We start from the raw sequence: 25,505 nt of genomic DNA on the forward strand, positions 1-25,505 counted from the left end.
CAGTGCTCCATGCTGCTAATTGTGCCAGTTTAACGACGACATAAAAAACAAAAGGGCCTACTTCTCTCACCCGGTAGGGTAGCTCTATTGGACATCCGCCCAAGGAGTTACCTGAAAAATATTATATACTGTAACATCAACTACCCAGTCCTAATTAAGAATGCTTTCTGGTTTTGATCACTATTAATTAAACTTAAAAGACTAACATAAATTAATCAAATTGGCTTATACATTGCTCTAAAGTTTTATTTAAACCTGATTTCACCTGCGATTTAAATTACTCAGCGAGAAATTACATTACTCAGTAATGTCGAATATTTACAATATCTTAGTTACTCCATATATTTTGCATTTTATATATCCTGCACTGAAGCTTATTTTTATTGATACTTTCGACTACATTATGGTTGAGATAAATAAAAATACACGAATTAATTTACTTACATTTCCTCACAGGATGAAACTGCCCAGATCTAATCAGAGAATTTGCCTGCCCATACAATCCAGCCACAGGTCAAAACTTGCTAAAATGAGGCCATATAATGCCATATAATGCCATATAATTGTAGGATTGCGTGGTAGAAAACAAGTTTCAAGTCCAACATGACAGGCTCTCATGGCTAGAAGCAATGGTGGAACTTGGGCGTGCCTCTCTCACTCCTTGCACACCTTGCTCAAGCTTCTCACCATTTACACTCACACACACCTCTCCTCTAAAAATGAATTCACTCAAGCACATATCTCAATACCAGCTCAATTAGCATTAGCCTAACAACCTGCACAAAGGAATGTGGTAATGCCGTGGATGCCCTAGGAATTCCTGACTGCACCTGTTGGTCAAGGCTTAAAACCCTATTTACCTCTGACAGTGGCACATGCTCTGATTACAAGTAAGCTTGTCTACTGTAATGGTTTATTGTTTAGAATGCCTGATAGTCTTATTTCTAAGTTACAAAGAGTCAAAAATTCATGTGCAAGACTTATCTACCGTTTTTCAAAGTTCAGTTCCACTACACCTCTTCTGAGAGAACTCCACTGGTTGCCTGTACGTCAAAGAATGTCATTCAAAATTCTGTTAATTGTATATTAATCATTTATCAGTCAAGCCCCACATTACATGACAGAATTACTCAAACTTAAAACCCAATCACACAGTCGAAGCCTGCGAAGTTCCACAGATAAATTATTGTCTCAGATCCCATTTCACAAAACAAAAGTCACACTCGGTGATCGTGCGTTTGCACTTGCTGCCCCCAAACAATGGAATAGCCTGCCAATTTATATGAGAAGCTCTCCATCCTTGACTCTCTTCAAATCAAAATTAAAAACATATCTCTTTAAGTTAAGAAAATATGCTGTGTAGACATAAGTAACAAGAGCTCTGAACAAGTGCAGCTGAATAAATCCATATAAAAGCTGCGCTATACAAATTAATGATTATTATTATATAGTTTTGGAATGTGGAAATAAATCAAATCAAATTAAATTTGTCGACCGATTTCAATCTTTTTTTTCTTCAATCTGGTGGAGCTTCATAAGTTTCACCAAACTTGTACACAGAACTTGTTAAATTTTGACTAGAAAATTATTTATGCTAATTTACAATTTATTCATAATCATAAAAAATGCTTCTTCTTCTTCATTTGTTGACCAATTTTTTTTTTTTTTCATCCATCTGGTAGAGCTACATGAAGGTCACCAACTTTTCACACAAAATTTTGAAATTTTTACTAGAAAATTATTTATGCAAATTTGTGCAAAATTCATTCATAAATCACAAAAATGCTTTTTTCTCCTTCATTTGTTGATCAATTTCAATTTTGTTTGTATTATATGATTGCTCTAGGTGGGGATGAAAAACATCAACACAAAATTTTGAATCCAATTGAAATATTGTCTTGCATATTTTTCAAAACTCACAAAAAATACTTATTTATTTGGTGACTGATTTTGTTTTTGGTATTGTTCCATCTGAGAGCTACATGAGGTTCACCAAGGTTCTACACAGAATTTAGAAATTTTGACAAGAAAAGTATGCTAATTAATAAAAAATTAATTCATAAATCACAAATAATGCTTCTTCTATGTCATTTCTTCATCAATTTCAATTCTGTTTCCTCAATTTATGTCACCAATATAATTCACTACAGTGTTAACTGAGCTGAAATTAAAAATTGTGTTAAAGTTTGTTGCGAGATGCTGGATGAGCTCCACATCATTGATGTGCTAGTTTTATTCATTACTAAGGTATGTTTTATTTCTACATAGAACATACATAGATGATACATATAGAAATAACCAAATACATAAGAGACATTAAGAACATTAATTCCTCTTTAACAATTTTACTTTTGCTCATTTGTAAAGCGCTGCGATACAATTATTGTGAAGAGCACTATATAAATACTTGTATTGTTTAACTGCAATGACTTACATTTGCTAAAACAACATTTCATGTAACACACAATATTAACATTTCATCTCATTGTTACATAACACTTATGCAGTAATTAATACACAATTATAAGCTTAATATCACATGATACAGACAATTGACACCTTGTATAGATTTTATGATTGAAATGAGAATCTTGTTAGCACCCAAGAATGTGTTTTAGTTGTTTGTAAAGTTATTTGTAACTAACAAACGGCTTCATAAACACCCCCAAGATTAGCATTCACTCTAAAACTAATTTCAAAGTGCTCCAGTTGTGCATATTAAACTTTTTGGCAGGTATTATAGGAATATTTTTTTCTTTTGTCTCGAGAGTAAAATGGGAAAAGAATCAAGCTAAAACATGATATTGATATTCCGTAATGGAATGTGGCTCTGTAAGAAATTGTTTTGAGTATTTTTCTTTAGCATCAGATGTTCTAAGCTTTAAGCTAGTATAAGCTTAAGCATTTTTCATTTTGCGGGGTTTCATTTCTGATGCAGCTCAGTTCTCATTCAATTGCCTTTCACTGTTAATTCTTAATTTTTCAACAATGTCAATTTTTTTCAGATAACGTCTTTTACGTGCCTGGTAGAGATCGGTCCAACCCATATCTTCTTGAGGTCGTATTAACCCTTCCTGCAACCTCTGACATGACCCTCAAGATTGACTTTGACAAGGCTTTTCTTCGATGGACAGAGTACCCACCAGATGCAAATATTGGATTCTTTATAAAGTATGATTGCCCCTCTAGCTTTGTATATCTATTGTTAATTATAGATCTATGTCTGGCAAAACAAGATATAATACTACCGGTATTTAGTGAAAATTCAAAAACATTTTTAATGTATGATCGCAAATAACATTCAGCAAAGTAGGTTTTTTTTCATGTGATCCATATTGTAACAGTTATTAAACATACACATTCACATAATTTAGTAATAAATTGAAACAATGAATAATTAACACTTTTTGGAATTCACCAAAACTCAAAATGAGGGTTTATCAGGGTTGAAAATACACGGGAGCGATTCCCAACATGAAAATCGCTCCCGTCCGCCCCTGTCCAGTCTCCAATTTATGACTGCATATAGAGGTCGGACAGCCAGCGCAGCTGCAGTTTTTACTTCCACGAATCGTCACATTCTGACATGTAACTAAGTGGATTTTTAAAAAAAAAGGGCGCGGGGCTTCAGAAAAATGCGTAGGTCTATCGAGTTTCAAACTCTCGATATCCTGGGCACCAGGGGCCTGTTTCATAAAGAATTACAACTGTTGTAACTTTGTCATTATGGCAACTACCATGGCAACCTTGATTTTGATTGGCTGCTGAGCCCCGTTTCCATGGTAGTTGCCGTAATGGCTAAGTTGCAACAATTATAACTCTTTGGGGCCCGTTTCATAAATTGTATAAGTCTTGTCTTGTAAGTACTGCACTTGAATGCCTCAATAGGCTATAGACGTGCAGGCCATTCATGCAATCGCTGCCTCTATATCCTTTTAATTAGCACGTTTTTGCTCAGCTGTTTCTTAAGAAATAGCCAGAATGTTCAGTTAATTTAATATACGAAATACAAACAATAAAGATTAGACCTACGTGTAATTGTAAATTAACAACAATGAATTAAATGATAATTTAACAATTAATAACAATGAAGAAAAAATAAATTACAATTAAATAAACAATGTTTAACATTAAATGAATTTGTAAACAAGCAGGACAAACTGCGATGCGAAACCATGCGCTGAATCATGAAAAAAAATGGCTCTCGAAAACTGAAAATGGCTCTGGTAAAAATGAAAAATGGCTCCCTAAAAATAATTTCAACACTGGGGTTTATACATGTTAGTTGTAAGAAAGTACAAGCCAGTATAGAAAGTGAAAAGGGGAGAGCATTTCATAAAAAAGAATTTGTCAGATGTTTTATCCAACAAAATCTCTTATTTAACAGTTAACACCTGAGGGCAGTTCAAGCGTTACGGACATTACATTACAGACAGTTTTTTGCAACTTCAAAATGGTCATTAAGATACCACAACTTTTTTTTATTCTGAATGCATATCTGAGAATCACATATGACCATGAATTATATACAGTGCATTCGTATTTGCTGTTTTTACAATCAAGTTGGTTTTTACCTTGTGAGCTTTTGCCTACTCGTTTCTGCAGGCTTCTTCAGACTAGCGCTGTATACGTTGTACGCACTATGGTACTTTTTGTTTTTAGCGCCTCTAAATATCCATTATTATTATATTCCACCATGGCTACATTTGATGTTGAAGAATTGCTTGCAATGACAAAATTGTCATATGATCATTTGAAGTCACTGAGAAAAGATGATTTGATAGCAGTTTGTGATCATTTGGGTGTATCTCTAGCCGCAGGTTTAAAGAAGGCATGAAGCTTACAGAAGAGTCTGAATCTTCTGTGATTGTTTCAAACGATACTCAGATTCAACTGACAAAGTTTAAAATGGAAATGAAAATGAAAGAGAATGTTGAGAAGGAAAAAATCAAAGAAAACCTTGAAAAGGAGAGAATCAGAGAAAACCTTAAAAAGGAAATAGAAATGGAGAAAATGATATTGGAGTACCAGGCATTTGACGTGGCGAAGAACATTCGCCTTGTGCCAAAATTTGATGAAGAGGGAGTTGATACATATTTCGGGTCATTTGAAAAAGTGGCCAAGAGACTAAATTGGCCTGAGGAATACTGGACTCTTCTCCAAAGTGTTTTTGTTGGAAAGGCTGCAAAAGTCTATTCTTCGCTCTCTGAAATGCAATCATGTGACTATGCTACAGTGAATGAAACAATTCTCAATGCATACGAGTTGGTACCAGAAGATACAGACATAAATTTAGGAACATGCAAGACAATCAGGCCAGACTTATGTTGAATTTGCTAGGGAACAAGAAATGATGTTCGATAAGTGGTACAGATCACTGAAAGTTGACAAAGATTTTGATCGCCCTAGGGAAGTTGTCCTAGAAGAATTCAAAAAGAGTCTTCCTTTTGGCATTAAATTTCACTTAGATGACCATAGAGTTACTGAAGTCAGTAAAGCAGCCATAGTAGCTGATGAATTTGAGGTCACACATAAGGGTAGTGGAGATAGGCCCCCTTTCAAGAATTATTGGAAGAAGAAAGCTACATGTAAAGGGTCATTTGAATCCCACAATAAACCAAGTGAGGGAAAATATGCTAGCAAGGACAAAGACACTAACGAGAATCAGGCTAGTGGGGGTACAAAAGGTACGAGAGTCGTTCCAAAATTTATTCTCATTGTCATAAATCTGGACATTTGAAAGAATCATGGTGGAAATTGGTTGGAATGCCAACCAAAGTAAAGAAAGACATGGGTTTTGTCAAGCAAACAAGTGTTCCCTCGATGGACTTTGTCCCATCAGAGCCCATTCAAGATGTTGAGAGTGTTTGTCTGGTATTTGCTGATAGAGTCAAGCAGGTTGATGAAAGCTTTAGAAGCTTTTTGTATGATGGTGAAGTATCCCCTTGTTTGGCTGGTGCTGCTGGTAGGTCAGTGGTGATCCTTAGGGATACAGGGGCTGCACACTCCCTAATGGTGCCAGGGGATTTGGATCTTCCTCCGGAGAGTTCAGAGAATGCCAAAAAGTCTTAATTCAAGGTATTGGCCCAAATTTCATGTCAGTTCCTTTGCATAAAGTCGACTTAAAGTGTGACCTAGTTAGTGGTCCTGTGACTGTTTGTGTTGTTCCAGAATTTCTTGTTAGGTAATTGCTTGGCTGGAGATAGAGTTGTTGCATCTCCAGTGGTTTCGGAGAAGCTGGTTGAGGTAGCTGAAACTGAATTGTTGCAGGAAGATTTTCCAGGAATTTCCCGGATTGTGTTGTTACTAGATCTCAGACTCGTAGAGCTGAAAAGGATGATGCAGATTCTGCTGATGTAGAGGAGAGTAATGATGTCTGGTTGGCTGAAACCTTTTTCAAGGATTTGAATGGGGATAGTGTTGAAGGCTCTGTTGCTAACAATGATAGTTTGTTTATTAAACCCATCCTTGTACAGGCACAACCGGCCGACCCAGAATTGAAAAGCTTGTCACAGAAAGCATGTTGCTGGTATCCGTAAGAAACAGCTTGATCTTGCGTTTGGTGACAAATCTGACTTTGATCTTGCGTCTGGTGACAAATCTGACTTTGACATTGCAAATGAGTTGAACAGACATTTTGCTGCTATTTGTTCCTCTTTGCCTCCACTTTCTTTGACTGCTCTTCCAGCTTTCCTGCCAGCACCCTCACAGGCTCCAGAGATTGACCGACGGGAAGTTTATAAGCGTCTGTGTCGAATCAGCACTACCAAGGCTTGTCATCCCTGTGACCCCCCCTCCAGATTGTTGAAGGAATTTGCCTTTGAGTTTTCTGAACCTTTGACCACTCTCTTCAATCTTTGCCTCAGTGAGGGCTGCTTCCCGGACATTTGGAAGACTGCATCTATTAGTGCTATCCCTAAAACTAGTCCAGTTACTAGCTACGACCAACTCCGGCCCATCTCTATCACACCAACTCTTGCGCGTATCTTTGAAAGTTTTCTCGCAGACTGGATCCTGAATGACATTCGCCCATTAGTTGATCATCGTCAATTTGGCAATCTTGTGGAAATTCAGTCTCACACTACTTAGTTAGCCTTCTTGATACTATTCACAAAGAGATTGACAAGGGAAGGACTTTTGCTAATCTTTGTACTGTCGATTTTAGCAAGGCTTTCGACCATGTTAACCACACGATTGTGATTAACAAGCTGATTGACCTAGGTGTTGATAGAGCAATCATCCCTACCATATGCAGCTTTCTTTGCAACAGGAAGCAAACTGTACGCTACCATGGCAAGGCATCAGAAGAAGATACCATCATGTGCGGTGTGCCCCAAGGTACGCGACTCGGGCCCATTCTCTTCCTTGTTTTAGTGAACGACGCATTCTTTGATTGTGCTAACAGATGGAAGTATGTGGATGATTTAACCTTGGTTGAGATATTGAAGAAATCACAGCCATCCCAGCTGCAATCCAATGTCGACGCCTTGGTTCAATGGTGTAACTCTAATGATGTTGTTCCAAATGCTTCCAAGTGTAAAGCCATGCAGCTCTCTTTTCTTCGCCAACCACCACCACCAATTATACTTGACATCAACTCTAATACACTAGAAGTTGTTTCATCCCTGAAACTTCTTGGGATCTCGCTTCAGAATAATCTCAAATGGGATGAACAAGTGAATCGTCTGATCTCCAATGCCTCTAGAAGACTTTACATCCTGACCAAGCTTCGGAGAAATGGTGTGAACGCCAAAGATCTTGCCATCATATACATGTACAAGATGTATATTCGACCTACGCTTGAATTCGCAGCTCCTGTTTGGACATCTGGCATCACATGTGACCACTCTGCCTGCATTGAGCGTGTTCAGAGAAGAGCTCTTAGGATTATCTCATACCCGAACATTAAGCCGTATGATCAATTGCTCTCAGAATTCAATGTAACCTCTCTAGAAGAGAGACGCTCTACCCTTTCACTTAAATTTGCTCAATCTCTTCTCAAATCTATGGTGCATCGACATCTCCTTCCTGCAGATAGAGGTTGTGACTGTGCATCTGCACTATCCCTTCCCAGGATGAGAACTGACAGATATCGGAATTCCCCCATCCCTTATTTCATTAGAACTTTAAACAGTCAGTGAATTTACTATGTGCAATTTATTCAGTTACATTGTAATTTCTGCTAGCCTATTGAATACATGTATGGTTAATCTAAGACTATATCTGTATGCATAAATTCTTTTTCTCTCATTTGATGTGCAATACTCCTTTGTGATGTTTTCTTTCTCTCTCCTCTCTCTCACTTTTTCCTCCTCTCTTTTTCCTTGTTCCTTTGATCTCTTCCCCTTTTTTCACTTTTCTACAACTTCTCTTTTCTGATTTCATCACACTGTTATCTACCACATTTATATAAATCTTCAGATAGCTCTATTTACACATGTACTTGTCAGTTACTCATCCTGGGGATGATGATGATTTTGATTTTAATGTTTGCCCAAATGTATTCAAAATTAACATTGCATGTACCTGTTTTGCAATATTCCCTAACTGGATGCGATGTACTTTTTCTTTTCCTGTCTCTCTCTCCCCCTTTTTTTCTCCTTTTTATCTCTTTCTCTGTCTTTTTACTCTCTTGCCTCTTTCTCCTTTTCTATAGTTTTCCTTTCATCAATGCATCAAACTCCCAATTGCTTCATTCACTCTGGACAGCGTTGTATTGTAAATCAGTATTGCAAATCATTAATGTTATATTTTTGTATTTCTCCTTTTTATTTGGTGTCTGACCAGTATTCACTATTGATGCTTACCTTTTTTTTTCTTCTATGTATATCTTGTTTACTTAGTTAATTTATGATTAGATATGATGTCCTTTCAGTTTCTGTCTGACTTTTCTATTTCTCTCTTTCTGTCTTTCTCCCTCCTTCTCTCTCTATCTCCTTGTTGCTCTTTCCCACTCTCTCGTCTATTTTGATTGCCATCATGTCATTTTTTTTAGTTATTTTTTACACATAATTCTTATATTTTTTAATCTGCAATTTATTATTTAATTGTGGGTCTTTCTTGTTTTCCTCCTTCATTCCTTTAATCCCTCTTTATCTTTTGCTACACCACTCTCTACTCTCACATTTTCACATGCTCACTCTTGCCATTCTTGCTCCCCTTTCTTGCTCCTCACCTGCTTTTTTTATATATACAAATTACATGCAACTCCTCATTCTATTTCTTTTTATACTATTATTGCATTTTAAACATAATGTATATTTTTTTCTTCTTTAATGGTCACTGCATGTTATGTATTTATTTATTTCTTTGTAATGTATTTTTTAAAATGTAAACTCACATTGTTAGTCCTCAGACTTTTTGATGAGTATTGCTTAATGAAACCGAATTGAATTTGAATTTGAATTTGAATGTTCTGAGGCTGATAAGGTTCCTGAGTGCTTTTATGTCAAAGATGATATTTTGATGAGGAAGTGGAGACATCCTCGGAGACCAGCTGATGAAGATTGGTGTATAATTCACCAGGTAGTAGTTCCACCCTGTTACCGCACAGAGCTTCTGAAAATGGCTCATGAGTTTCCTATGGCAGGTCATGTCGGTATTCGGAAGACAGAAGATAAAATAAAGAGGCATTTCTATTGGCCTAAGACGCACAAGGATGTGGTGCATTTCTGTAAGACATGTCATACATGTCAGATTATTGGTAAGGCACAGCCTTCTATCAAGCCTGCTCCCTTGATACCCATTTCTGCATTTGATATACATGTACAGTTTACTAGGGTTCTTGTTGATTGTGTTGGACCCTTACCCAGAACGAGGGCAGGTCACAGATTTCTCCTGACGATTATGGACTTGTCTATACGGTTTCCAGAGGCGATACCCTTGAGGAGTATCACTGCAAAGACAGTGGTACAGGCGTTAGTGCAGCTTTTCACTCGGTATGGTCTGCCTAAGGAAATTCAGTCCGACCAAGGGTCAAATTTCATGTCAGGAATATTTCAGCAAGTTATGAGGGAGTTGGGAATAAGGCAGATCAAGTCCTCTGCTTATCACCCACAGTCCCAAGGAGCATTAGAACGCTATCATCAGACCCTGAAGACCATGATTAGGGCTTATTGTGAAGACCATCCCGATGACTGGGATAAAGGGATCTCATTCCTACTGTTTGCAACTAGGGATTCCCCTAATGAGTCCAGGGGTCTCAGTCCATTTGAATTGGTCTATGGTCATGAGGTTAGGGGCCCACTAAAGCTTATCAAGGAGAGGCTTATGGTTCAGGATGATGATGTAAACCTTCTAGACTGTGTCAAAATTTAGAGAATGGCTCTCAAAAGCTTGTGATGTGGCTAAGGAACACTTGAAAGTGTCGCAGGGAAAAATGAAAGCTCAAGCTGACAAAAATGCAAAGGAGCAAAGTTTCAAGCCTGGAGACAAAGTGTTCGTGTTGATGCCTTTGCAAAGTGAGCCATTGAAAGCTAGGTTTAGTGGTCCCTACATAGTCAAAAAGAAATTGAATGATGTCACAGATAATGTAGATGAGAGTATTTTATAAGGCTATACACAAATAAAAAAGAATCATTCAGAAGTATTGATACAAGCACATAATAAAATTCAACGATACGAGTTTGAATAATTCCTTCCTTATACATGACAAATATAATAGCAACAATAAATATAAATCTAAGGTCACCAAAAGTCGCTTTAATATCAGGCTCATAATTAAAGCTGTTTTGAAAATAACTAATCTTCAGACTTAAACCTTCTAATTTACTATCAATAACTGGGATATACTCATTTGATTTGCTTGTTCATTACGATGAACCAGCACGCCGCATATACAGTACACAATTTTCCTGCGCGCGCGCTGCATCTCCCTATGAACGCACTATCCCAAGATCATCGCGCAATTTGGCGTCCATATCCTCTTTTACTTTCGCCTGCCGCCGTGATCAGACGTTAGCTAAGTACACTCCCACTTTTCTTCTTAAAAGTGTCCGTTGTTTACATATTTATCTATGTATTTACAGCCTATTTCAATCCTTTGCCTTTCGGCTTTAGATTGATTTCATTTATATCATAGTGCATGGAGCTTTCGGGTTATTATTCACGTTTTTCTTTAAATAAACTTGTGAGTTCCGAACCGTCAGTTTCGTTTTCTCACAGTCGGGTTGCTTCCGCTTCCCTTACCCGTAGCTCCGCACACTCTTCCTGCGTGCCGCAGGCATTGATACGACGCCAAATCCTTTTTAATTCTTTATTATTCTTGACTTGCACCTTTGCCTCGTCTTGAATTGAATTGATTTTATTTCCTCCCCACAGCTTAGGCTATGGGACAGATAGGAGCGTCGTCCTTGTTTGATCTCAAACTTGTTTTCAACTTGTTCCTTTGTGAGTCGGTTGATTGTCTCAATCAATCTTTTGTTTTTGTTTGATTAATTGATTGATTGATTAATTAATGAATTAATTAATTGTTATTTAACCAATTGGTTAATTGTTTAATTATTAATTAATTTTAATAATTATTTTTGTATTGAAATTTTTTTTTGTAGACTTATTGTCTTAAAAAAAATTTTCTCTTAGAATTTTTGGGAAGCCCCCCTGTTATCTATTAGCGTCCTTTAAAAAAGTTTTCGCTAATGAGTTTTCGGCTTTCCAGTTTAAGGGAAGTAAGTTTTTACTTCTTCCTTTCAGAAAAGCTCCTTTACTTATTTCTTTTGACCCTTGTCAAAAAAAAAAAAAAAAAAACCTTGTGTTTTTTTCTCTTAGCTGATCCTGCTCTTCGTCCTTGGACTTAGACGTTTCTGTTTTTAATTAATTAACGTCATGTATACGTGTAATTGATAAAAAATAAAAATATAAAAAAAATAAAAAAAAACTAGTTTTTTTTTCACTTCAGCTTCTTAAATTTGTTTGATCTCATGTTTAAGAAGTCGGTCCTGTTCCTTCCGAAGTTATTAATTTTATTATTAATATTTCTGATAAGGATCTTGCTTTGTCACCTTTCTTGTCCACCCACCCCTCCGCCCCCTCTCTGTTTTCGACCCTCCTTTTGTTCTTTCAGGCTAAGAACTTACCAGGTAGATGAGCTCTTTTGACTCATCTCCTGATGACTCCAAACCTGCCGCTGGGAGAGAACCAGACATGGTATTATTGTTCCCGTGATCAGCGGCGGTGAGTATGAGGGCAAGAGAGAAAAAGGAGGGTGGAACCGTGGAGTTGCGTCCACGTGCCCAAGAGGGTGGAACCGCGCCCACGTGCCCGAGCTTTTTAGGGTGGAACCGTGGCGCAGCGGCCACGTGCCTGAAAGGTGATAGCCAAGGCTCCCTCGACGGGACCTGAACCTATTTTGGGGAGTGTTGTACTAGTATAGAAAACTTCACTCCTCCAGGGCTGCTTTACCCACCGGCTATCGGGTCCAACAAGTCCGGGTTAAGAGCATGGGACTCTTTTCCCGGCACAGACTAGACTCGATGCTTTGTCAGTCTCCTTCAGGGAGCATTAGCAAAGGGCTACCAGCCCCTAGTCGCTAGAGACACGTGAGCTCGACTCCGTCAATCTCACAATTATCTGATCAGGGTGGAACCGTGGAATCGCGTCCACGTGCCCTTAAAGGTGGAACCGTGGAATTAGCGTTCATGTGCCTAAACGGCTTGATCAGATTTGGGTGACTTTTCTCATGCGAGATATCACGTCCCCCCTGTCTCTTGTGCCCTCTTCTGTCCCCCGGCGGGGGCCGCATAGAAGAGGAAGAAGAAGAAATTCTAGGTTGCTAACCCCGCTTCGCGGGCAGACCCTTTCTTTCTAATTCTTGTGCCGATGGTCAGGCGTCGTAACTTCATGTTACAACAGAACGCCCTCGAGCATCACGGATTTTTATCCTCATGCTCTCTGTCAGCTAAAACCGCCGTGTCAAACACCGGGCAGGTCAAGCAGACATTCGCCATCTCACACCTCGGAGAGTCACCGGCAATTTCATGATTCGCCGGCGCACGCACCTGCAAGGGAAATTCCCGCTAATACACAGGTGTTATCGACATACGGGCATCGCCCCCCATTATGTCACCAGACTCCCGATAATTGTGGGTCAGGCGTCGCAACTCTCATGTTGCTTCACACTGCTTTCTGTTGGTCTTATTGCCGGTGTCGGGCATTGAGCGGATTGAGTTTCTCCCGCCAGCCCGCACTCCGGGGAGCCGTCGGCGAGTTCACCTGCATGGGTATCCCCCATTAATATGCAGGTACTCCCGAATTCGCCCTATAGGTTAAGCTTCACAGTTTGACCAAGCATCGCTTACGGCCACGGCTCTTTCAGCAGTAACTCTCTCCATTCTACCCCCTAGGCGGGCCTGTAGATTGGAGGTAAGAATTTCTAACATACCACATGCCTTCCTTCTCTCATGAGAATGTTTGGCTGTTTTTGAGAGGGCAACCTAACACGCCCGCGGACCGTCCGCCCAGGCGACGGGACCGTCAGCTTTTGGCCTGAACCTCACTTTCTATACGAAAGTAAGGGTGCCCTGTCTTTACTTTTAACTCCTACTCTTCCTTGTAAGGTTAGAGTCAGGGCTAGTACAGACACCCGTCCTCCAGCGATCGCCGCTGTAGTGAGGGCGACTCCGATATTAGCACCATCACCGCTCAGCGGTATGTCTCACTATCTCATAGCTCTGCCGAGCTTATGAGCTTAAATATCGGATCTGAATGTCACGGCGATTAATAGTTCTCCTATACTTAATAATCGCTATGCCTTCACCACCCGGTGCATTATGGTTAAGAAACAGCCGTATATCTCATTAGATTGTCGGCTGTGTACGTGCGTTCAGGCTTGTTTCAAGCCCCATTTCTATGCCTACTTCCTGGGCGCACCCACCGTGCCGGGTCGACGAGTTCACACCAAACTGTCCGCCGCCAGGCCATCGGTCGAGCTCAAACAGTCTATCAGATAGACTTGCACTCTATGTGGGTCAAGCTTGCGGGCATCTCCGCCGCTTCCTCGTGTGGAGTGGGCTACGGTCGATGCATTTACCGTGCCCGTGTGTCGAGTTGTCTTCTTTTTCAGAAGCTTTTTCACTCGGCACACTTGAGTCGCCTCGCAGGCTGCTTTCATCCTCCTTCCATGCTATGTATGTGGCCATGGTCACTGCGTGACCGAGGATGATGTGATCGTGGATAGAAGCTATGTGCATGCATATGTATATATATATATATATATATTTGGATATATATTTATGTATATGTATGCGTGTGTGTACGTATGCTTATGTCTGTCTAACCACGATCACCGCGACCCGCTTTCTCTCGGGCCGACTGTGGATGAGTCCCTCCATGAAAGTGATTTACTTCACTGGAGCTCTTCTTTTTAGAAGCTTAGATTCTCATCCCCCACTGCTTATGGCGTCTGTTTTGCCGCCCCCCCCCCCCGCAGCTTTCGGAACTCCTTGTCTTACCGATATCGGACTGTTCCATGCTTGTGCTTGCCCTTGCGATCATGAGAGAAACCAGGCCTTGTGGCTGTTTTCGTAAACAACTGGTTCTCATCGCAGACGGAAGGGATATATTGGTGTTTATTTTCCTCAAGTCGCCTTACTCCTCCGCTTGTTTCTTCAAGCGAGGATTTAGACACGCTTAGCCAGTTTCCGTCCCTAACCTTGATAGGACAGGGCCGTTGTTACATGTACCTCACTCGATTCCGTCGGGAACGTAACTGTTGAGGTATCATGTCTGGCGATGTCTGTTGGTTCAGAGCATCATCGTGACCGACATCTCTTGATTGTCGTTTACACGTAAGATCATGCCAGAGGCATTTTTTCGCCAGCTCACCTCTGGCGTACGCTTGCTGCGGCTAGGGATTGCTCCGCTCAGCGGACATCCATCGCAGCCTAGCCTTACGGGCCCTCTCGCCGATGGTGGCTTCAGTCAAGCCATCTCCCACCTCTCCCGCCGCGGGCGCTTCACCCTCCGGCGGGTGCTTTATTTAGTACGGGAGAGATGGGATCCAGGGTCCTCTCTTGACCGCTCGGTCTATCACACTTGTTATGTCGTGATGCGAGCCGCGTTTTTTCTCCGACACGCCCAGTTGAGCTGTTTGACCAGACTGTTCTATTCCACATAGACAGCAGGTCCGTGGCAGTTTCTTATTAACATGATGGCACTCAGTCGTTTTTCTCGACGCTTTGACTGCCTTACTAGTGGTTTAATTCAACCTTACTCTCTGCCGTTCCATGTCCTTATCGGACCGCTGGAAATGTCCTGCCACAGCTCTCTATCAGAATTCTGCAGATGTTCTGCCCTCACGCTTTTGAGACAGATATCGAATTCTGGGCGCTTTCCCCCACGCAGAGGCTTCTGAGATATCTCGCATTCCTTACGTTTGCATCGTTGCGGCTTGGCTTATTTTATTAAGCCGGTGACCCGACCGTGGCTTTTATTAGCCTCGCTGTTGCCTTCTCGGATTGATTGATTGATCACTTACTGAACCGTTCAAGTTTAAGTCTTCCGATCACGATTCTTGTCGAATTTTCAACAAAGTCGGATCGTTTATTGATCATCGGCGATTATCATCCCTCCGGTCATGGATGATTAATACCTTCAATCCGAATCTTACAAACTCTTGAGTTTCTTCTCAAACGTTGAGCTTGTATGGTTTAGTCCGTCATGGCGCCTGTCGGTCGTTCTTGACGCTTGACTAACTCCCTCTTGGGTCGGTATTTAGGGTATCTTTCGTCTGTCTATCAGTCGAGATCCCTCCTGTATCTGTTTATCTGTAACCATTTACAGTACGTAGCTTTGCATTCTTATGCATCGCTCCCGGACATTTGCCGGGATTGGCGTAGATTAGGCGTGACTTTTAACCCTTGTCTTTGTTTGCCATTCTTCAGACAATTCCCAACTCTGTTCAGTTGGTGGTATTGTCGCGCGAGGCCGTTTGCGGCAGCTTCTAGAGACATCATTTCACGCTGGATTGTTGAAACGATCAAGTCAGTTGGTGATGTTCTCCTTCTGACACTAGGCCAAGGGCCCATGATACTATAGTATCGTTTCTTCTTGGGTTCTTTCTATGGAATCGTCGTAGACGACATCTTGAGGACCGCTTTTTTGGCGTAAATAAGAAAATCATGGTATTTTCATATTTTGGGGTCTAATTTAGGGATACTAAAAAAAGGAAATCAAATTTAAAACTCAATTTTCATTGTTATTTGTTGCAGTATAGTAACAATATTAATATGTTTTCAATTTCGAACGAAGAAAATCGGCCCCAAAAGAAAAAAACTGTTAATTAGAATAAAAGTCAAAAGGGACCTGTATGTTATGCTGCAGTTGGAGGTTACATGGTAAGGTCAAAGGTCATTTTCAGGCCAACGTTAAAGTTTACATGCAAGTCTCTGTTATGACCTACAACTCCGCAACCGAAAGTCACTTTTCATCCAAACTTAGATGGTAGATTCATTTAGGAGACCTGCATCTTATGCTGCAGTCGGAGGTCACATGGTAAGGTCAAAGGTCATTTTCAGGTAAACGTTATAATTTACATGCAAGACTCTCTTATGACACATACATGTTACTTTGCAACCATAAGTCACTTTTCAACCAAACTTGGGTAGTAGATGAACTTCGGGGACCTGCATGTTATGCCGCAGTAAGAGGTTGGATGGTTAGGCCAAATGTAATTTTCAGGTCAATTTTAAAGTTTACATGCAAGACTCTCTTATGACCTACAACTTCTCAACCAAAAATTATTTTCACCCAAACTGGGGTTGTTGATGAACTGAGGGGGCTTCCATGTTATGCTGCAGTCGGATGTCACATGGTAAGGTCAAAGGTCATTTTCAGATCAACGTTAAAGTTTACATGCAAGACTCTCTTATGACACATAACTCTGCAACCATAAGTCACTTTTCAAAGAAACTTAGATGGTAGATGTATAGGAGACCTGCATGTCATGCTGTAGTCGGAGGTCACATGGTAAGGTCAAAGGTCATTTTCAGGTCAACGTTAAAGTTTACATGCAAGACTCTCTTATGACACAACTCTGCAACCATAAGTCACTTTTCAACCAAACTAAGATGGTAGTACTTAAGGGACCTGCATGTCATGCTTCTGTCAGAATTCACAAAGGTCATTTTCAGGTCAACTTTAAAGTTTACATGCAAGGCTCTCTTATGACACACAACTCTGCAACCATCAGTCACTTTTCAACCAAACTTAGATAGTAGATGTACTTCGTGGACCTGCATGTTATGCTGCAGTCAGAGGTCACATGGTAAGGTCAAAATTCATGTTGAGGTCAACATTAAAATTTATATGCAAGACTCTCTTATGACACATAACTCTGCAACCGTAAGTCACTTTTCAATAAAACTAGGATGGAAGATGTACTTATCGGACTTACATGTTATGCTGCAGTCGGAGATTACATGGGAAGGTCAAAGGACATTTTAGGTCAACATTAAAGTTTACATGCAAGACTCTCTTATGACACATAACTCCACATCTGTAAGTCAATTTCAAATCAAACTTGGGTTGTAGCTGTACTTAGGAGACCTGCATTTTGTTTGGAGGTCATTTGGTGAGGTCAAAGGTCATTTTGAGGTCAAAATTTAATTTTACATGGAAGACTCTTAGGACAAATTTTATTCTATCCCAGTTATTTCACAATGATCTTTGTGATACATTTCTGTTGCTTGCCCTTTCAAATCGAGATATTTCTGGTCATTTTTACAAGTGGGCAAGACACAACATCGCTTATGCCTCGTTTCATATATACAATTTTTTTTATACGGTTTCTTGTCAATAAGAGGGTGCTTATTACGAATCTGAGTGATGCCACTCGTGTAACCTTGAACATTTTCTGCAAATTGGCAAAATCCAATATGGCTGCCAAAATATGCAAATTACCCATGGAAATCATGAAATTGAATGCCCTATAAAATGTATGTAATTGTGTTGCAGGAGTGAAATATGCCCTGATTGCAAGACCCCTGTTTTGAAACATCTCGGTTGCCCTGCCAAAATTTCCAGCGCGAGCAGCGCATGCGAGAGCTGCACGCACGGCTTCACAACTCCATCCGTAATTCGATGAAGTATTGTGGTGTTGCTACCCCTTTCCACGACATCAGAGTTTACACCCGTTGTGCTATGGGTATGCCGGGATCAGAGACGTCATTGGAGGAGTTGATGTGTCGAGTGCTGGGAGATCTATTGTTTGAAGGTGTTGTCAAGCTTGCAGACGACTTGTACTGTGGTGCTAACACCTGGCAGGCCCTTTTGCATAACTGGTCCAGAGTGTTACATGCACTAACCTCCAATGGTCTTCACCTTTCTCCATCTAAGACTACCGTCTGTCCAAAAACCACCACTATTTTAGGGTGGGTTTGGTCTGAAGGGAACCTCAAAGCAAGTCCTCATAGGATAACAACTTTGTCAACGTGCTCATGCCCTTCAACCGTGAAGGGAATGCGGTCTTTCATTGGAGCCTATAAGATGCGTTCTCCCGAATTGCGCATCCTATCTGGGCCCCCTGGATGAATCGATTGCAGGTATGCATGGGCAGAAATCTGTCCCGAAAGGTAGGGGGGACAACAGGGGCTGATCCAGCCTTCGCCAATAGGGGGGGGGGCCGAAAAATGATTTCAGCCATATGTTAATCCCCGATCGGCCGCTTAAAGGTAATTTTTGTCTGTTTCATTGAAGGAGTAGTCCTCATTGTCAATATATAATATCATCGTCCTTATTTATATAATGCGAGCGCGAAGCGCGAGCAAAATTTTTTGGGCAAATTTATGTATTTTTTCCTAAAATTTGAACATTCTGGGCAATGTTTGTTATCCTGAAAAAGATGTATATACAACTAAATATTTACTACGAACGCAAAGTGCGAGCAGAGGTTAACTGATGGAAAAGGTACCTGTCAAAGACTGCTTGTAATTAGCCATGAAGACGTTACATATTTCAACAATAAAATAATGCGAGCGCGAAGCGCGAGCTGAAATTTTTTGAAATTTTTACCCAAAGACTGGAAATTCTAAGCACTTTTTGTAACTTAAACATATAATAGGTACATAACTAAACAATTGTTGCGAAGAGCGAGCGGAAAATTTTGAGATTTATAGACCTAAGAACGAGACACTCTATTCATGTTTTGTAAATCATGAAAAGGATGAGTAATTGGGGGTCTTCCTTACACCCGGTCCTTACATTAATATTGCGAGTGCAAAATGCAGCCAGAAAACATTCATATATGTTTAATTTGAATCGATCGAAAAGGTACTGTTAAGGACTGCTGGCACTTAGCCATGAAGACGTTACATATTTCAACAATCAAATAATGCTAGCACAAATTGCGAGCTGAACATTTTTGACATTTCTACAAAAAGAATCAAAAATTTTAATCAATTTTTGTAATCGTGAACAGGGTAGCTATATAACTAAACAATTGAAGCAAGCGAAGCGGAAAATTTGTGATATTGTGATCTGAAACTGGATTTTTGATCTAAATAAAGAACAAGTTGAATATCTGAATAAACATGCGCGTGTTTCAGATTTAGACCTAGAATCTCAGCATTCTACACATTTATCAGCGAGCGCGAAGCGCGAGCTTAAACTATTTGATATTCCGATCTGAAAAAAAGAGTCAATTTCAGCTATATATTTCAAGCACTTTGTAGGAAAATTGTGAGGTGGATATGGATCATTAAATTAATATCTTATTTATTAATGCCTAATGAGGGCGAGAAATCTGATGATATTATTGCCTGAAAACTGGACATTTCAAGCACTTTAGTAATTATGAATAGAATGCATCAGTTAAAAAATTTTGTAACCATCAATGCGAGCGCAAATTGCGAGCCAAACTCTCATGAAAATCAATATTGAGACATACATAAATCGCCAATCAAAATGCGAGTAGCGCTATCTGCTACGTTTTGACAATCAGACTTGAAAAGGGATATTTTTCAAAACTAAATGGAATACACAAAAATAATAGGTTCTGAATAAATCGAATTTTGCAAGCGCTCAGTGCGAGTAGAAAATATCAATAATCAGACCATAAAGCTGTCTCTTTTACAGAGCACGTTGAAAAATCAGTTTGTAAATCACACAAAATAATGAAAGTTCGATTTCCGAGGTAAAATGTATAATGTATATTGACTTCCAAACTTGATATTTAAGCTCCATTTTGAAAAATCATCTAACAGGCAATGCGAGCGCGAAGTGTGAGCGAAAATTTTATATAGTGACATGAAAGATTCTTTTTATTTTCCAAGTCTTCCCCTCATCTTATTTTATTCACTCTGGAACACTTGACAAGCAAAAAAAAAACAAAGGTTTTCACTCAAAATGTAAGGTCATTTAGTCCAAAATACATGTATTATTTCGAATTTGAATGATGCAATTTTATCCATCATAAAAGACCAAAAATAGTAGGGGGGACATTTGATATTGTGTCCCCCCTACTATTTTTGGTAGGGGGGACACATCCCCCTTGTCCCCCCTGGGATTTCCGCCCATGCAGGTATGAAATCTCAAGACCGCATCTGCTGGACGGATGAGCTTCATGATGCCTTCAACAAAGCCCAGTTTGGCATCAAGTCTACTCGTACGGTTACTCTACCCCGGCCATCTGATCAGCTATGGATTGTCACTGATGGATCCGTGAAGAACCATGGTCTCGGCGCTACCATGTACGTCACAAAAGACCGGACGCCTTTCGTAGCAGGTTTCTTCAGCGCGAAGCTCCGTGGTCGTCAAATCACATGGTTACCTTGTGAAGTAGAAGCACTGTCCATCGCTGCTGCCACCAAGCATTTCAGCCCATACATCATCCAGTCTCACCACCCTGTCTGCATTCTTACTGACAGCAAACCTTGTGTTCAGGCTTATGAGAAATTGTGTCGTGGTGAGTTTTCTGCAGTCCACGGGTTTCTACCTTTTTGGCAACCATTAGCAGATACCAGGCTTCCTTACGTCACCTGGCGGGCTCCACTAATGTCCCATCTGACTTTGCGAGTAGGAATGCTCCCCCATGCCATGATGTTCGATGCCAGGTCTGTACTTTCATTTCACGGATGGAAGACTCTGTTGTCCATCTTACGTCTGTTGCTGACATCCTCTCAGGGAAGATACGCCTCCCTTTCACATCTCGTCACGCGTGGGGTAGGATTCAGTCTGATTGTCCGGCCCTCCGCCGTGCCCATGCCCACCTTACTCAGGGTACTCGCCCGTCAAAGAAGTTGACAGGTATCCGTGATGTGAAGCCATATCTCCAGGTTGCCACCATCGCCCGTGATGGCTTACTGGTCGTCCGCCGAGATCATGCATTCTTGCCACAGCAGGAGTGTATCGTCATTCCTCGCAATGTGCTACAGGGGATTCTTACTGCCCTGCATCTTCAACTTGGTCACCCCACATCACACCAACTCAAGCAGGTTGTCTCACGGTATTTCTATGCCCTGGATCTTGATGCAGCAATTCAACAGGTGACTGTCGGCTGTCACAGCTGTCTCTCCCTCCAGGATGTTCCTCGTGTTGCTACTCCCCAGTCTACAGGTGACCCTCCATGTGTCATTGGGGTGTCTTTTGCTGCGGATGTCATCAAGCGTTCCCGCCAACTCGTTTTCATCCTCAGGGAGAGTGTCACTTCTTATACTGTAAGCGCTTTGATTCCATATGAACGCAAGGAGACTCTCCGCACAGCCCTCCTTCAGCTATGCGCACCTCTCAGGCCACTTGATGGCCCTCCATCTGTCGTCCGCACCGACCCTGCGCCAGGATTTTCTGCTCTCCAACACGATGAGTCTTTGCGCAGTCAGGGCATCACTTTGGAGATTGGCCGTGCCAAGAACATCAACAAGAATCATGTTGTTGAGAGGGCTGTCTGTGAGCTGGAAGATGAGCTGCTTCGTGATGATCCCCGTGGTGGTCTTGTTACTCCACTTGCGTTTGCTCGGCCACCGCACGTTTTAAAAGCCATATCCGTGGCGTTGGTCTCTCTGTTCGTGAGCTTTGGACCCAGCGTGACCAATTCACAAGTGAACAGATTCCGTTTCGTGACATGGACGTTATTACCAATCAACATGAGAAACGGCTCTCCAACCATGGCCCCAGTATGGAATCGAAGGCACCCAAACGCCTATCTTCGATGGGAGAGTCTCTTGTTCACGTTGGTGACCTTGTCTACCTGCGCTTGGACCGGACTAAGACCCAAGCCAGACCTCGCTACCTTGTCTGCAGTGTCGACAACGATTGGTGCAACATTCGCAAGTTTGTTGGGAGCCAACTCCATTCTACGTCATACCGTGTCCGGCGCTCGGATTGCTTGAAGGTCCCCCCAGGGATTCCTACCTCATCCTTCTCGACCGAGGGTTTCTGATGACGACGACGATGACCACCGTGATGAGGAGTTGACCAGTCCCACCCCAGCGGATGACTCACAATGCTTGCCTAATGCCTCTGACGTTACTGATGCGCCGGATGTCCTTTGCCCCCCTCCTGACCCCCCTGATATTCCTCACGAACTTTCTCACCCTGTTGTTAGTCCTTCACTTTCTGGTCAGTCAGATCCCCCAGGGCCTCTTGACGTCACTGCCCCCAATAATGGCCGGCGGTATCCCTTACGCCGTCGTGTCCCCCCTTCGTATTTTAGCGACTACGTTTGTGATTGACTTTGGCCTGCATTTATGCCCCCCCCCCCCTTCCCCCCCATTGCCTGTGCCTTGTCCAGCTTGCCCTTTACTGATGGACTCTCGCTGATGGACACTATTTTTTCGTGTATATCTTTTGTTTTTTATGCATTTTCGTACGCTTTACCTTTATGAGTGTATCTATGTGTGCTAATGGGTTCCTTAACTCATTGAGTGCTTCGTGCACGCTACGTATCCTACTATAACATGCCACACTCGTGCTCGCACGCCTACTATTGATTGCTTTGTTTCCTACCCTCGCCTGCTCGCCTGCATGACTGCGCACATTCGGAATTACAATCATTGTTACGCCGTTTTGCATTGTATTGCGCATCGCATGCATGCGGTAATTAGCACTATTGTGTGCAGTGTGAACTCTGCTTTCTGACAGATCAACTTACTCATGCGGTTTACATTCGACTTTTTCAAGTATTTCTACATTTCTTACAAGATATGGCTCCGCCTCCGAGAGGGAAGAGACCTAGGTTTTTTGGTTACAGCCCGATAGACCGCGGGTCCGATAGACCGCGGTGTGTGTAAAATTATGATAAGGATATAGTGAGATCCAATGTCATCAAGAGGTCAAATGGTCAATGATACGAGTCCATGGGGTTCTATAACGATGACCCAAAGGACAATCGCCCCCTGACAACTACTTCAAGGAAAATATTTTCCCCATATTTTTATCGTCGGGGACTGTTACCCCCCCCCCCCCCCCCGGAAATTTACCCTCTAGACGCCAATTACCCCTAGTACGGAGCCTTTCAAATGCCATTGACTTGACGACATGGCGAGATATTTTATCTTGCCATGTCGACTGAATAAGCTTATTATGTCCGCATGGCGAAATACGTTATCTAGCCAAGTCTACATATTATAAAAAGTTATACGTCAACATGGTGAGATATTTTATCTTGCCAAGTCGACTTGTAACAAGTTATAAATATGTCAACATGGCGATATATCGGGATTCTCGCCGGGACTTGTACACTTCATATCTCGCCATGTAGACATATCGTCTTGACAAGATAGAATATATCGCCATGTCGAAATAATAAGCTTATTAATTATACATGGCAAGATAAAGTATCACGCCATGTCGTCACGTCGATGGCATTTTAAAGGCTCCGTACTAAGGGTAATTATCCAGGGTAATTGTCTGGAGGGTAAATTTCCGGGGGTAACAGTCCCCGGCGGTAAAAATATGGGGATCATAATTATTTTCCTTGAAGTAGTTGTCAGGGGATGATTGCCCTAATTGGGTTATTGTTATAGAACCCAGGCGTGGATCCAGGATTTCGTGAGAAGGGGGGGCCCAAATTTGACCTGATTTTTGGCGCCCATGTGTACTTTTCGAAAAATGGCGCCCACTCCCTCCCATCCGGTTACACTTCGTAATTCCGAAGGTTCTTTATTCCGAAGGTTCGTAATTCCGAAACACGTAAATTGCCTATACCTCGATGTTTGTTAATCCGAAAACGAAAAAGGGTTCATTAATCCGAATATTTGTGGCGTTATTCCGACGGTTCGTTATTCCGAAGGTTCGATAATCCGAAAACGAAATAAGGTTCGTTGTTCCGAAGGTTCGATTATCCGAAAACGAAATAAGGTTCGTTGTTCCGAAGGTATGTTAATCCGAAAACGAAATAAGGTTTGTTGTTCCGAAGGTTCGTTAATCCGAAAACGAAATATGGTTCGTTAATCCGAAAACAAAATAAGGTTCGTTAATCCGAAAACGAAATAAGGTTCGTTGTTCCGAAGGTTCGTTAATCCGAAAACGAAATAAGGTTCGTTAATCCGAAAACAAAATAAGGTTCGTTAATCCGAAAAATGAAAACTGGGAAAGCAGAGGCAGAGGCAAGGGGGGGGGGCGGGGGACACTGTTGCCGTTCAATTGTTATGAGGATGGGAAGGCAAGGGCGGCCGAACGAATTTTCGTTCGGGGGGTAAAGCCAAAAAATGAAACTCATACGTCAAAATGGGCACTTTGGTGATATTTTCACCTTAAGATTATCATCTGCTTGAAGTCATTTTGTGTTTGATAGTGATTAAGTAGAGAAAAACTTTTTTGAAGTGACTTCTTATTATGGCAAAATGTATATTTAGGCTTTATTTTTCGGGAGAGAGTATAATGAGCGAGCGGCTTGGTAAAAAAAAAATTTAAGGTGAATTGTAAAACTCGTTTAGGGGTAAATTATTCTTAAAATGGCATTATTGCGAGGTGTTGCGAGCGTAAATCACAAGCTAAAACTTAAGGGTATTTCAATAAAAAATGAAAATAAGTTTTTAAAAATCCGAGCAGATTTCTGCTGTCATTAAAAAGATGTGCATCTAACTAAAGAATTAACACGAGCGCAAAACGCGAGCTTAAACATACTGACCAGAAAAGGAACCTGTTAAAGAAAGCATTTAGTGACCTCTTTAGGATACATATTTCTCCAATCGAATGATCAAGAGTGCGAAGCGCAAGCTGAAATTTTGCAATATTCCAGCCTGAAAACTTAACTTGTATACTATAAAAAGAGTATTTTATTTCGAAAAACATGAGAAACGGCATATTTATTTTTGAAAAAGGAACTTTCCCATTTTGGAAAAATATGCATTTCCCTGTTTTTTATTTCTTTTTTGGAGTGCAAGTGCCCCCTGCCTCCCTCCCAGCGGATCCAACTTTTGTCAAATAGGGGGGGGGGGGCAAATTTTTTTTTCAGCCATATTTTCCTCGATCGGCAGCTTAAAGTTGATTTTTCTTTGTTTCTTTGAAAGGGTAGTCCTAACAGTCAATAATTAGCTTTATACTTATAAAATAAAGTAAATATGTAATAACAT

General features: G+C 41.1%; 1 protein-coding gene across 1 annotated transcript in view; it reads left to right on the plus strand.

Moving 5' to 3' along the window:
• Positions 1-25,505, plus strand: part of LOC129279527 (GPI transamidase component PIG-T-like) — a 121,444-nt gene that overhangs the window by 42,432 nt on the left and 53,507 nt on the right. Inside the window, exon 7 of the mRNA XM_064095649.1 lies at positions 3,006-3,171. Coding sequence (XP_063951719.1) covers positions 3,006-3,171 — 166 coding nt within the window. The remainder of the gene's footprint in view (positions 1-3,005; positions 3,172-25,505) is intronic.

The sequence above is a fragment of the Lytechinus pictus genome, chromosome 2 (assembly GCF_037042905.1).
Source record: "Lytechinus pictus isolate F3 Inbred chromosome 2, Lp3.0, whole genome shotgun sequence".
NCBI lineage: Eukaryota > Metazoa > Echinodermata > Echinoidea > Temnopleuroida > Toxopneustidae > Lytechinus > Lytechinus pictus.